General features: G+C 42.3%; 1 protein-coding gene across 1 annotated transcript in view; it reads left to right on the top strand.

Moving 5' to 3' along the window:
• LOC107107050 (cytochrome b reductase 1) overlaps nt 1-11,605 on the top strand; it is a 20,181-nt gene extending 8,576 nt beyond the window's left edge. Inside the window, exons 2-4 of the mRNA XM_015407267.1 lie at nt 7,877-8,085; nt 10,498-10,652; nt 10,731-11,605. Of these exons, the coding sequence (XP_015262753.1) occupies nt 7,877-8,085; nt 10,498-10,652; nt 10,731-11,016 (650 nt within the window). The 3' untranslated portion in view covers nt 11,017-11,605. The remainder of the gene's footprint in view (nt 1-7,876; nt 8,086-10,497; nt 10,653-10,730) is intronic.
• The last annotated feature ends 362 nt before the right edge of the window (nt 11,606-11,967 follow it).

Here is an 11,967-nt window from a genome sequence, read left to right as displayed (position 1 = left end):
GGAATCGGCAGGGGTGGGGGGGAAGCTTACCTCCTGCTGCTTCCTCCTCCTCCTTCTCCTGCTCTGCGTAGAGCTCTCCCCCCCGCGGGTATCGCGGGTCCCCTTTCTTGTTAGATTCTATTTTGGTCTCATCACTGTTAGTTAAGCTGTACTTGAGCTCTTAATGTTGAGCATATCCTTATTTTTCTGTCTCATTGTTGCGCCATATTTTCCAAGAGAGCAGTTAACAGAGAAAACAAACGGTTGCAAAGCTGTGGCATGATGATTCTGCAGCATAAAAAAATACACAATTTGAGGAAGAGAGGCTTTCTGAGTCATTTCTTTGCGGCGTTATTGAAGGGTAAATAAATTGTTAACATAAGGGAAATTGGAAACGCTTTGCACAAGTTGCTGGAATAAAAATGAACATCCAGAATGTGAGAAGACAAAAGGGAGTATTGAGTTGTAGGAAAACAGAATGTTGCGTAAAGGGAATAGTTGAACTGCAAGTTATTTTGTAACCATCTGCTTTGTTGAAATGAGTGGAAAAAGTTTTCAGCCAAGTTGCTACCGCTAGACTAAACTGTTCTCCTGGTGTGTTTATTCCCTTACTTTATTTGTAATGATAATTAAGAACCCCTTCAAATAGTACATATTTTAGGGGAATGTACAAAACATGAAAATCAATCTGTGTTACACATGTATGCACCCCAGGGACCAAAGTATGTACTAGAAACAGCTTTCTCTTTAAAAAATAAATTTGATGTCAGATATAGTATTGTTATTTTGACATGTTTAAGACTGGATTTTCTATTCTAGCATTATTGTCTTAGCATCTGGAGAAGACCATGGGCATTAGTTAAACAAAAGATTTGTGGTAACAGATTACTAGGATATGTATGCTATGGTACATAGATCTTGTTGACCTTCTTTACCTTTGGGTGTAAGCTTTCCAGTACTTGAAATATGAAAACTATTCTTTTGGCAAACTGTCAACATTTTGCCTTCAGCAACCCTTGAGGTTTGTTACAAGCACATTCTTTCACATAATAATTTCTGCCTGTGTAGTAGTATAGGGATTGCCCTGACCTGGATAGCCCAGGCAAGCCCAATTTCGTCAGATCTCGGAAGTGAAGCAGGGTCAGCCCCGGTTAGTCCTTGGATGGGCAACCAACTACTAAGGAAGCCAAGGGGTTGCTACACAGAGGAAGGCAGTGGCAAACCACTTCTGAATATCTCTTGTCTTGAAAAACTTAGGGGGTTGCCGTAAGTCAGCTACGACTTGATGCTCCCCCACAAAAAAGAAAGGGATATTGGAGACTATAACCACGTGCTGTGATTTTGTAACAATTATAAAGGATTTAGAAGTGAAGTAATTGCTTCACTTTGGGCTACTTACCAAGCCATATAGCAGAATCACAGAATCATAGATTTGGAAGGACCTCCAGGGTGATCTAGTCCAATCCCCTGCACAATGCAGGAAATTCACAAATACCTCCCCCCCACACCCCAGTGACCCCTGTTCCATCCCCAGAAGATGACAAAAAAACATCCAGCATCCCTGGCCAAACTGGCCTGAAGGAAAATTGCTTCCTGACCCCAAAGTGGCGATCAATTCACCTTTTTCTCATCAGGGATAATAAATATATTATTAAGAGGGGCTATTTTTTGAGATTAGGTCTTGGATGATAAAAGAATTTTGTTACTCTCATATACCATTTTCTGCATTGTTTAACATAGCATGTGTAATAATGTTTTGTTTCACACAGCTATTATCTCACTACAGCAGTCCTATAACATTGCTGTACATAGACATCTATACATTGCCTGTACATAGACATCTAATAAGATGTCTCGTCATACTGATTGCATTGACTGACACTGAATAATCGACCTTGGGTCTCAGTGAGAAATGCAGACTATAAATAGTACAAGCACTATAAATTGCCTGTCTGTTCAAGTGACTGTATTGTATTACTGAAAATGGTCAGTTGACCATATAATAAAGCGTTGATTATCTTTAAGATTGCAGAACTATACAGATTTGATAAGGGAATAAACTCCATTGAATGTGTCACACTGAAACAAACATTCATAAGATAGCTTCTTATTACAGTACCAGCTAAGGTTAAACTAGTTTTCTTCTTGCGAGCTTTGCAGACTTAGGCACAAGTCTGCTACCTCTTCAGTTTAAATACGCTTTTCTTCAAAAATAAATCTGTGAAATTGCCAAAATTAATATGTGCAGTTGGAGGGAAAAAAGCTTTAAAATGTCAATATTGGGCTTACTATAAAATAGAGAAATATACATTGGTTCATGTTCCAGAACATTCCATTTGGAAACAGAGGTTTCTTTGTGACTTATATAGTAGAAATATATAGACTTTGGCATGTGGTGGACATATATTAGAAGAGTTATAAGGATGTAGGGTCTTAATGGTAATGTTGTTCATTCTCATTTGTCCAAACATGCACACTTACAGAGGGTTTTTTAGATATTCTAATCCAGCACTTGTCTACATACTGTTCATATATTGGTGAACAACTGAGTGTGCATGCCTATCTTTCTCCTAAACCACTTAGCTGGACTGTTGGAAAGTTCAGAGGAAGAAGACATGCTGGGTACATTACCTCTACAGGGGTCATTTCGTAGAAAAAGAGCTAGGGGGACTCATTAGCATAACTCATTAGCATATGCCACACCCCCTGACATCACCGGAAGTGTGTCCTCCCCACAGCCGGCGGCGACCTCCAGCGGGCACCAGCAGGGAGCTCCAGGCCCCGCCCTCCCGCACCTCACCCGGGGGGATGGCGTCCCCCCGCGTCCCCCCCAAATGACCCCTGCCTCTATAGCTGATGTCAGCCTCTGCAAATTCTTTGCATATCTCAGTATCCTCAAGGAATTGCTAGAGATAGAGCTTCAGGAAGACTGACTTGAGTATACACGCTTCAGTACCTTTATGACACTATCAGAAACCATATCAGTTACATCACTCATCTCCTACCACTTTGCATGATTCCAACTTCCATCATACTTCCAAAACCTATTTTCCTTTCTCAAAAGCCTGATGCAGATGTAGCATTCCTGATCTTCTAGCGACTGTTAGATTTAGGAGTATACTGTTACATCTTCACACATTCTCCCCTCTATTTTACAGCTACATTTGGGTCCGATAGCATCTTAGAGACCAACAAGATTTCGGGGGTATAAGCTTTTGAGAGTCAAAGCTCCTTTTGCCAGATACTAGTTGTTGTACGGCGCACCAACATGGCTACTCCCTGAAACTGACCTCTGTTTTACATTTGTCTTGGTGCTAACCCACAGTAATGGTAACAAGGGCCATCCTAGAGCTTGAAACTAGTGTCCAGTTGGTTGAACCCTGGTCCCAAGGGAATCTGGTTTAGCTTTAACCATGTTGGCACTAACTTACACTAATGCTACACCTTGTTTAACCATGGTGAGGTGAAGGAATATGCATGAGAGTCTTGGGCATGCTCAACAGCAATACTGTGGGTTGGATCCAGACTAAGCTGGCCGTTTCCACCACTTTCCTGTTCCCATTGCATCCTCCCCAACATTGTTTTAGGGTCCCCGGTTCCCCAGGAGCAGCATTTCCTGAATATTAGTGGGCTTTGGGGGAGAGCAGGAAAGTTCTATTCTGCTGATGGAATGTTTAGTTTGGATTCAACCCTGTGTCTCCATTAGGAACATGAAATTGTTGAGGCTGAGGAGTTTAGGGAGGAAACTGTGTGGGAAGGGGGCACAAAGGAATGGGAAATTGGCCTAAAACTATCAGACCCAGCAGAAACGGGGAAGGGTTTTATAAAGAGAGCCCTGTTAAAACAAGATCTAATCTAAAAAGCTATCAGTTCATTCAAACTGGGTATGAGTCATGCCCAAATAACAACAGCAAATTGTGAGTGGGAAACGTGATTAGCACCTATAGTGAGTCAGGCAGCCAAAGTCCCAGTTGTCCATTGTCTTGAATTTGTTGATGAATTCTAACTCAGTACTTGGTGTTGGGTCATGCGTTAAGATTTGATATTTAGATGCTCTTTGGGAGGATCTCACACTTGCTTTGAGTGAACGGATTGCTGTTTTGATTGGATCTTCTTTTACTACAGGCCTTACATTGTAACACCCTCTTTCTGCTGGGTCTTTAACCAGGCTTAATGATATTGCTATGCAGAAGAAGGCAATGGCAAACCACCTCTGCTCATCTCTTTCTTTGAAAACCCCCATGAGGGGTTGCCGTGCGTTGTTTGCAACTTGATGACAATTATTATTAATGGATGTATGCTTCAATGTGTCGGAGGAGGAAGTAAGCTCTGATTCAAGAAAGCTTATGAAGAAATACATTAATGTATGCTTCAGTGCGTTGGAGGAGGAAGTAAGCTCTCATTCAAGAAAGCTTATGAAGAAATACATTCTGTTAAACTTTAAAGTACTGTTAATTTTCTGTAAGAAATAATAAAGCATGTGATGAATATTGACTTTCAAAGCAGCGTCATGGGTTGGTACTGCAGAACCTTAAGGATATTTTGGTGGTGGAAAGTGCCATAAAGTTGCAGTTGACTTTTAGTGACCCAGTAGGGTTTTCAAGGCAGGAGACATTCAGAGGTGATTTGCTATTGCCTGCCTCTGCATAGCAACCCTGGTATTCCTTGGTGGTTCCCCTCCAAGTACGAACCACGTCCGACCCTGCTTAGCTTCCGTGATCTGACAAGATCAGACTTGCCTGGACCATCTAGGTCAGGGCATGGATACTTTAGATTCAACCAAATAGTATGGCTATTTACAATGATTTTCTGTGATGGTTACCACCCTTGCTTCTAGATGGTTAACCCACAGTCTGTCTTGCCTACCTTTGTACTATTTATTTATTTATTTGGATTTAAGCAGGGCTCAGGGCAGCTTACAACTCGATATAAAACTAAATTAAAACAGTCCAGTACATACTAGTAAGTAAAAACAGTGTATATACAATATATAAGATGAGGGAGAAATCCTAACTCCCCAGTCTCCCCTGGGGGGAGGGGTTATAAGGGATGGGGAATTGAGAGTGCCAAAAGAAGTCCTGTTGCTGTCCTCAACCAAAGGCCTCGTGGAAGATCTCTGCCTTGAATGCCCTGTGGAAAGGTAACAACTCCTGCAGGGCACAGACATCTTCTGGCAGAGTGTTCCACCTGGCCCTGGTCAAGGACAGTCGGACTTCTCTCGGGCCAGGGATTGAGGTGCTTATCTTCAAGAAAGTTATCTAGCTTAGTGTCCTTGCATGAGTACACAAAAACAAATAGACGTGTCCTCTTATCTCAAAACAGAGACAATTGTGTCATGCAAAAGGCATATGGGCTACATGACCAGAGGTTTTGGGTCAAACATAATGGTGTCCAACTGTTTTACCATCTAGGCAATAACTGACTGGCAGCAGCTTTCTGATGTTTGGAGCAGGGGGTCTACCACCTAACCTTGTGTAGGCTGCGTCTACACCTTGTTGGATATTGCATGATCATGGCACTATAGCAGTCATTTGGAAATGGATTTTCCTGCGTGGACTAGACAATCCACTTGCAAAGGACTGCTATAGTACAGCCTCTGTGCATATTCAGCTGATGCGTGGATTCAACCTGGTCTTTATGTACCAAGCATGCCCACTTCCTGTGAGTTGTGGCCTGTTCCTTTAACCTCTTATGTAATATAAAGTCTTTGTTTAGTTGCATATATATTCCCATACATTCTTGCCCAAGAATTAAGATCACAGGAAGAGGCCCTCCTGAGCCAGTTTGGTGTAGTGGTTAAGTGTGTGGACTCTAATCTGTGAGAACCGGGTTTGATTCCCCACTCCTCCACTTGTAGCTGCTGGATGACCATGGGCAAACCATAGTTCTATCAGAGCTGTTCTCAAAAGAGCAGTTCTCAAAAGAGCTCTTTCAGCCCCACCTACTTCACAGGGTGTCTGTTGTGGGGAGGGGAAGGAAAAGGAGATTGTAAACCACTGTGAGACTCCTTTGGGTAGTGAAGGGCGGGGTATAAATCCAATCTCTCCTCCTCCACCTCCACCATCCTGTCAATCCAAGCGGCTCATCTCATGGGCCCGCAAGAGAGGGCTTTTTTTGGTGGCAGCCCCATGATCAGTGTTCCCTCTAAGCTGAGTTAGTGTGAGCTAGTTCACAGTGTTTTAGCTTCTAGCTGACACATTTCTGTCTGAGCTCAGGAAAGATAACTCCAGAGCAAACTAATTTATGCAGCAGCCAAAGTGCTTGCTCACAACTTTAATGCCAATAGCTCACTAAGTAGAATTTTTGCTCACAAAACTCCGCAGCTTAGAGGGAGCATTGCCCATGATTATGGAACATCCTCGCCAGGGAGGTGTGTCTGGCCCCCTCACTGTCAGTCTTCAGGAGGCAGTCGAAGGCAGCTTTATTTAGAACTACATTTGACTCATTCAGGTTTTATTTATTGGCAGCCCTAATTGGAGTTTCTACATCTAAATTGTGACCTTTTATGTATTTTTATGTTGTTTTATTTATATTGTTTTAATGTATTTTTTCCAATTGTTATATTGTTTCTTATTTATCTCTTCATATTTATAGCCCTTCCCAGGGTGGGTAACAACATTTCAGAAGTACAATACATAATTAAAATATTAAAACACCATAATAAACATTAAAATGGTGGTCACAACCCAAAGACCAGAAGATTAGCTGGTTGCGAGAAATTCCCTGGCCTATTGGTACATGGATAATAGCCAGTAGTTGTTGGATCGGTGACAGAAACCTCAGGGAGGCCATACATGGATGTCCACTGCCTCAGCCAAAGGCCTGGTGGAACAGCTCCATCTTACAGGCCCTGTGGAGTTGAAGGAGCTCCTGCAGGACTCTGATCTCAGTGGGGAGCATGTTCCACCAGGCAGGGGCCAGGGCAGAGAAGGCCCTGGCCTTACTCAAGGCAAGATGGATGTCTTTTGGGCCAGGGACTGCCAGGAGATGTTATTTATTTAGATGCTGAGTTCCTCAAGGGGGAAAGTAGGGTCACCAAGTCCTTACCTTATGAAGAGTGGGGGAGTCCAGCGCTGGTCCGGGAGTCGCAATTACATCACCCGGAAGTGACGCAATCATGTCGGGCACGTCGATTACATCACCTGTGGGTTACGTGCTGCCGCCAGGCATGTTGCGTGCTTTGGGGGTGGGGTGCCCCCCGGGGCCCGATCCACCGGCGGCGGGTAACTTGGCAAGCCTAGGAGAAAGGCAGCTAATATATGTAATAAAATATCTTCATTTTTATAGAAGCATGTTAGGCTATACTTTTTGCCAACAAAATGCTTGAATCAGAAAATGAGAATGGCTTTAAATTGTCGATTTAATTATCATTTCACTTTCTGGTTTTAAATCATCTTCATTTAAGTAAAACAAGTTTGCTGGGGGAACAAATACCATTGTCCTACAAGATGGGCACAGATGCATACAGAGGCAGGTGGGGAAAGTGTCCTAAGGAAAGCTTTCTGCCATGTGCTGGGGAATTATTATACAGGGAACACTTTCTGAAATGGCATAGGAGGAATAAGGAAAGAGGCAACATCGTGAAAGGAGCGTGCCAAAGTAAAGGGGAAAATAATGTCTCGGCCCTGATAGCATTTTCCATTGGTGGGTGCTGCTGCTTATTCAGTAGCCAACATCCCATGAAAAATTGTGCGTTTTGAGGGGGAAGACTGGATGCGCCCCTTCCCCTGCTCTTTATGGCTTTTTAGCTGAGCGTTAACCAGATTTGTAGCTAAATTTCTGAAAGCTGATAACAAGGCTTTAATAGACTCAAATTGTTTAGAGAATGTAAACATTACACTGCTCTCTAAATGTGCACATTTTTCTTTTTCTCCCCCCCCCTTCCCCCAATCTTTAGCCATTGTTGTGTACCGGTTACCATGGACCAGGAAATGCAGCAAATTTCTGATGAAATTAATCCACGCTGGGTTAAATACCATTGCTCTGACACTTGCAATTATTTCACTGGTGGCTGTTTTTGATTTCCATAACACCGCGAAGATCCCTAACATGTACAGTCTGCACAGCTGGATTGGGTTGATTGCCGTCATTCTGTATTCTCTACAGGTTAGACGCTGTTTATAAACAGTATTTCAAAAGTGCGTAAGATGTTCTGTTTTATCTTTATCTTTATTAGCAATATGCTTTCCCAGCTGAACGGCCTGCGCTGATTAGCTTTAATTGGTGGTTTCTGTTCAGCACAGTTCTAAACACAAAATTTTGTACTCAAGTAAGCCAGACTTGGCAGAATCCATTATACAAATCTGTAAATTGTATTTATGCATTTCAACTTGCAAATTCCTTGTTTGGAATTGGAAAACACATTTTTCTTCCCAGTCTGGTAATCATGCTGGAAGAGGGAACATAGTTGGCCAGCATCTTAGAGCTGACTTCACCAGATCGCAGCCAGTTTGGAAATAAAGACAACATTTAAAATCAGTGGGGGGTTTTTCCTTCCAAAAGACACAGCAGAGAGAACGAATTTGAAGTAATTCCCACACTAAGGAGAAATGCCAGCAAATATCTTCTTCTCTGTTGTCCTGGGAGCAAAGACAAAATTAAAAACAAATTATACACAGAGCAAGACCATTTCTGTCTTTTGTGTCATTCTGCTCATATTGAGACGGTATCAGTAAAAAACGTCATTTCAGCTCTACTTGTAGTTTCTCCATGAGAGCCACCTGCCGTTGGCACATGTGCCTAGAAAATACTTCAATTTATACAAAGCAAAAAGAGCAACATTTTTTCACAAAACAAGAATATTTAACTTGACGCAAGTATTTAATATTACTGTTGTCCCCCACCCCTCAAAAAGGACGCTTCACATAAGAAAGATGGTTCTGTTGTATTAGGAGTTTGACAGCCATTTTTTAAGAAAAAGGAGTAAATAAAGGACCCACTCCTAGGATAAGCATTGACTCCCCATGTCCAGGTTGGCTAGTTTCATGGATTGATGCCCAGTTTTTGAGTGTTGTGGTTGTCTATTAAATTTGAAGGTACTCACAAGGAATGTCCTAGCTGAGATTTTAGTGGTTGATAGTTTATTTTGCCAGAAGACTGTTTCAAGATTACTGAGATGTGCAGAAAAAAATTGTAGAAAAAATGCACATTAACCAGTATTTATTCAAACTGGTTAAACAGCAAATCAGGATAATGAATTACAAAGGAAATGATCCTTATGTTACTTAAGCTGAAAGAATCCTGCACTGTTTGTTTAGTTCCGCCCTCCCACCTTTTGTTTCCTTAAGATCCTGGAATGAAAGCCATTTAATCATACACAACAATGAGCATTTATGTGGCTACTTCTCAAAGAGTTTCAAGTGAACATTCAGTCTTCTCATAAAGCGTATGTTTTCGTAGGGTGACTCGTGTGTAAGCATCTAAACAGCTTCTGAGCACTTCATGATTCACAGATTCATTGCTACAGGTTATTGACAAAGCTTACAAGTAAAAGACACTCATTTTCAGCTTTACTATTTTAAAGTTGCAGCAAAGCATTCTTTGGCCTCCTAAGTAATCTTTATTTCCCTATTAAATAAGCGGAGTCTATTTCTATATATGCTTATGGGTTGTTTTAGAGATGTTCAGTATATTCCAGTGCAAATCTTGCTGGCCTAAGAGTACTGTCTCTTGATAATCACTCACCATTACACACTAACTTGATTAAGAAAAAAATATATATAAAGAGGGAAATTGCAAACAGGATCCTGTGATGTGAATGCATGAACACATGAAGCTACTTTATAGTGAACCAGGCCACTGGTCCATCAAAGTCAGTAGAATCACAGAATCAAAGACTTGGAAGGGGGCCATACAGACCATCCACTCCAGCCCCCTGCTCAGTGCAGGATCAGCCTAAAACATCCCTGACAAGTTTGTCCAGCTGCTAAGGGTGCCGGGGGGGGGGGGGAGCTCACCGCCTCCCTAGGTCGCTGATTCCACTGCTGAACTACTCTCACTGTAAGATTTAAAAATTCCTAATATCCAGCTTGGACCTTTCCACTTGTAATTTAAACCCATTAGGGCAAGTATTATCTGCTCAGACCGGCAGCAACTAGTCTAAGGTATCTGCTCAGACCGGCAGCAGCTCTCCAAGGTGTGAGGTCATGGTCTTTCACATCACGTACTACCTGGGCCTTTTTAGCTGAAGATGCCAGGGATTGAATCTGGGACCTTTTGCACGCCAAGCAGATGCTCTACCACTGGGCCACAGCTGCTCCCCTCCTGCATAGCTTTCAGATAATCTCCTAATAGTTGTCAGCCGTAGAACAGTTCCACCATGTGTGGAAATTCATTTGTGAGAGCTTTGAAAAAGGACAAGGCTTAACTTGGCATTTGTCTATCCCACTCTCTCTGCTCAGCTAGCAACAGTGCCGAAAAGATGGCTTTAACAGCCACACCTCAGGAACAAACTGTTGTCTCTGTAACATTTCAAAGTGAATTTTACCAATAAAATAACTCAATACTCTTTCTTCTTAGCTTGTTCTAGGTTTTGTAGTCTTCCTGCTTCCTTTTGCTCCCATTTATCTTCGGGCAAAGATTATGCCGATCCATGTTTACTCTGGCCTTTTCCTCTTTGGAACCGTGATTGCAACGGTACTAATGGGAATTACAGAAAAACTTATTTTTGCCTTGTAAGTATTCTCGACCTTTTTTAAAAAAAATGATTTTAAATTAGTTTGTTCTCTTACAGTAATTTTCTTTCTCATAAGGAAAGCACCTGCCTACAAAGATTCTCCAGAAGAAGCTGTCTTTGTCAACACTCTTGGCGTTCTCGTTGTGGTCTTCGGTGGTATTGTTTTATGGATAGTAACTAGACCCCGCTGGAAGCGTCCGCTTGAAATCCAACAAAAAAGTGGAGGAAAGCGTGAGGGTAATGAAGAGGGGGCAACTATGAAGGACTGCAAGGATACAGAGAAATCTAATTTAGAGTTCAGTAGAGAGGCCAGAAAACAAAATCTCAATCTTGATGACGCTGGACAGAGATCGACTATGTAAAGACAGTGGGTTGGATCCAACCAGCTTTTCCATTGGTGAAAAAAGGAGGAGAGGGATCCCCTTTGACCACTAAAAAGGCTATGCTGGGGCTCTGGGACCTACGTGGACAAAAGCCATGCAGGGTGGGGGTTGTAGTAAGACCGGGCATTAAGCAAGATTGGCTGGAAAAGCTGGCTGGATGCAGCCCACGGAACAGTATAACAGTGCAGCTCGCAGTACCAAAGATCGCTCTCGCCATTCCATATAACTTTTAGAGTAATTGATAGGCATTAGTAAGCACTGTGATTCTGGAAGGACATGTGTATGTTATAACTTTTCATATTGTATCTTTTTTAATTCCAGTAAATGTGGGATGGAAAAGGGACATGTCAGAGTTCCATTGAAATAAACCCTGTTGTCTTAAACCACATATTAGCAGGCATCTTTAAGGAATGGCTGTACCTATGTGACACTAGTCTTTCTGGGTCCCTCTCTTGTGAGAGAATTTGTTTAAAAATCACTATGATGATTGATTTGAAGGAGTTTTGTAACTGCCAGATAGATCTCTAAGAAATACAGGGGTGAAAGAAGAAGAAGAATTGGTTTTATACCCCACCCTTCACTTCCAGAAGGAGTTTCAGAGCGGCTTACAGTCACCTTCCCTTCCTCTCCCCACAACAGACACCCTGGGAGGTAGGTGGGGCTGAGAGAGCTCTGAGAGAACTGTGACTGACTCAAGGTCACCCAGCAGGCTTCATGTGGAGGAGTGAGGAATCAAACCAGGTTCTTCGGATTAGAGTCCTGCCGCTCTTAACCACGGCACCAAACTGGCTCTCTGATAAACTCATAGCTTTTGAAAATCTAGAATAAGATATTGGCTTGCATTCTATGAAAGAGTTCTTTGTGTGCTCAGTAGTCATTTCTGCACAACGTGCTGCTTCTCCTTCAGTGGAGGAAGTCATCCAAGCTGGT

This window comes from Gekko japonicus, unplaced genomic scaffold (assembly GCF_001447785.1).
Source record: "Gekko japonicus isolate JY-2015 unplaced genomic scaffold, Gekko_japonicus_V1.1 scaffold66, whole genome shotgun sequence".
Classification (NCBI taxonomy): Eukaryota; Metazoa; Chordata; class Lepidosauria; order Squamata; family Gekkonidae; genus Gekko; species Gekko japonicus.
This window is presented reverse-complemented; position numbering and strand designations above follow the sequence as displayed.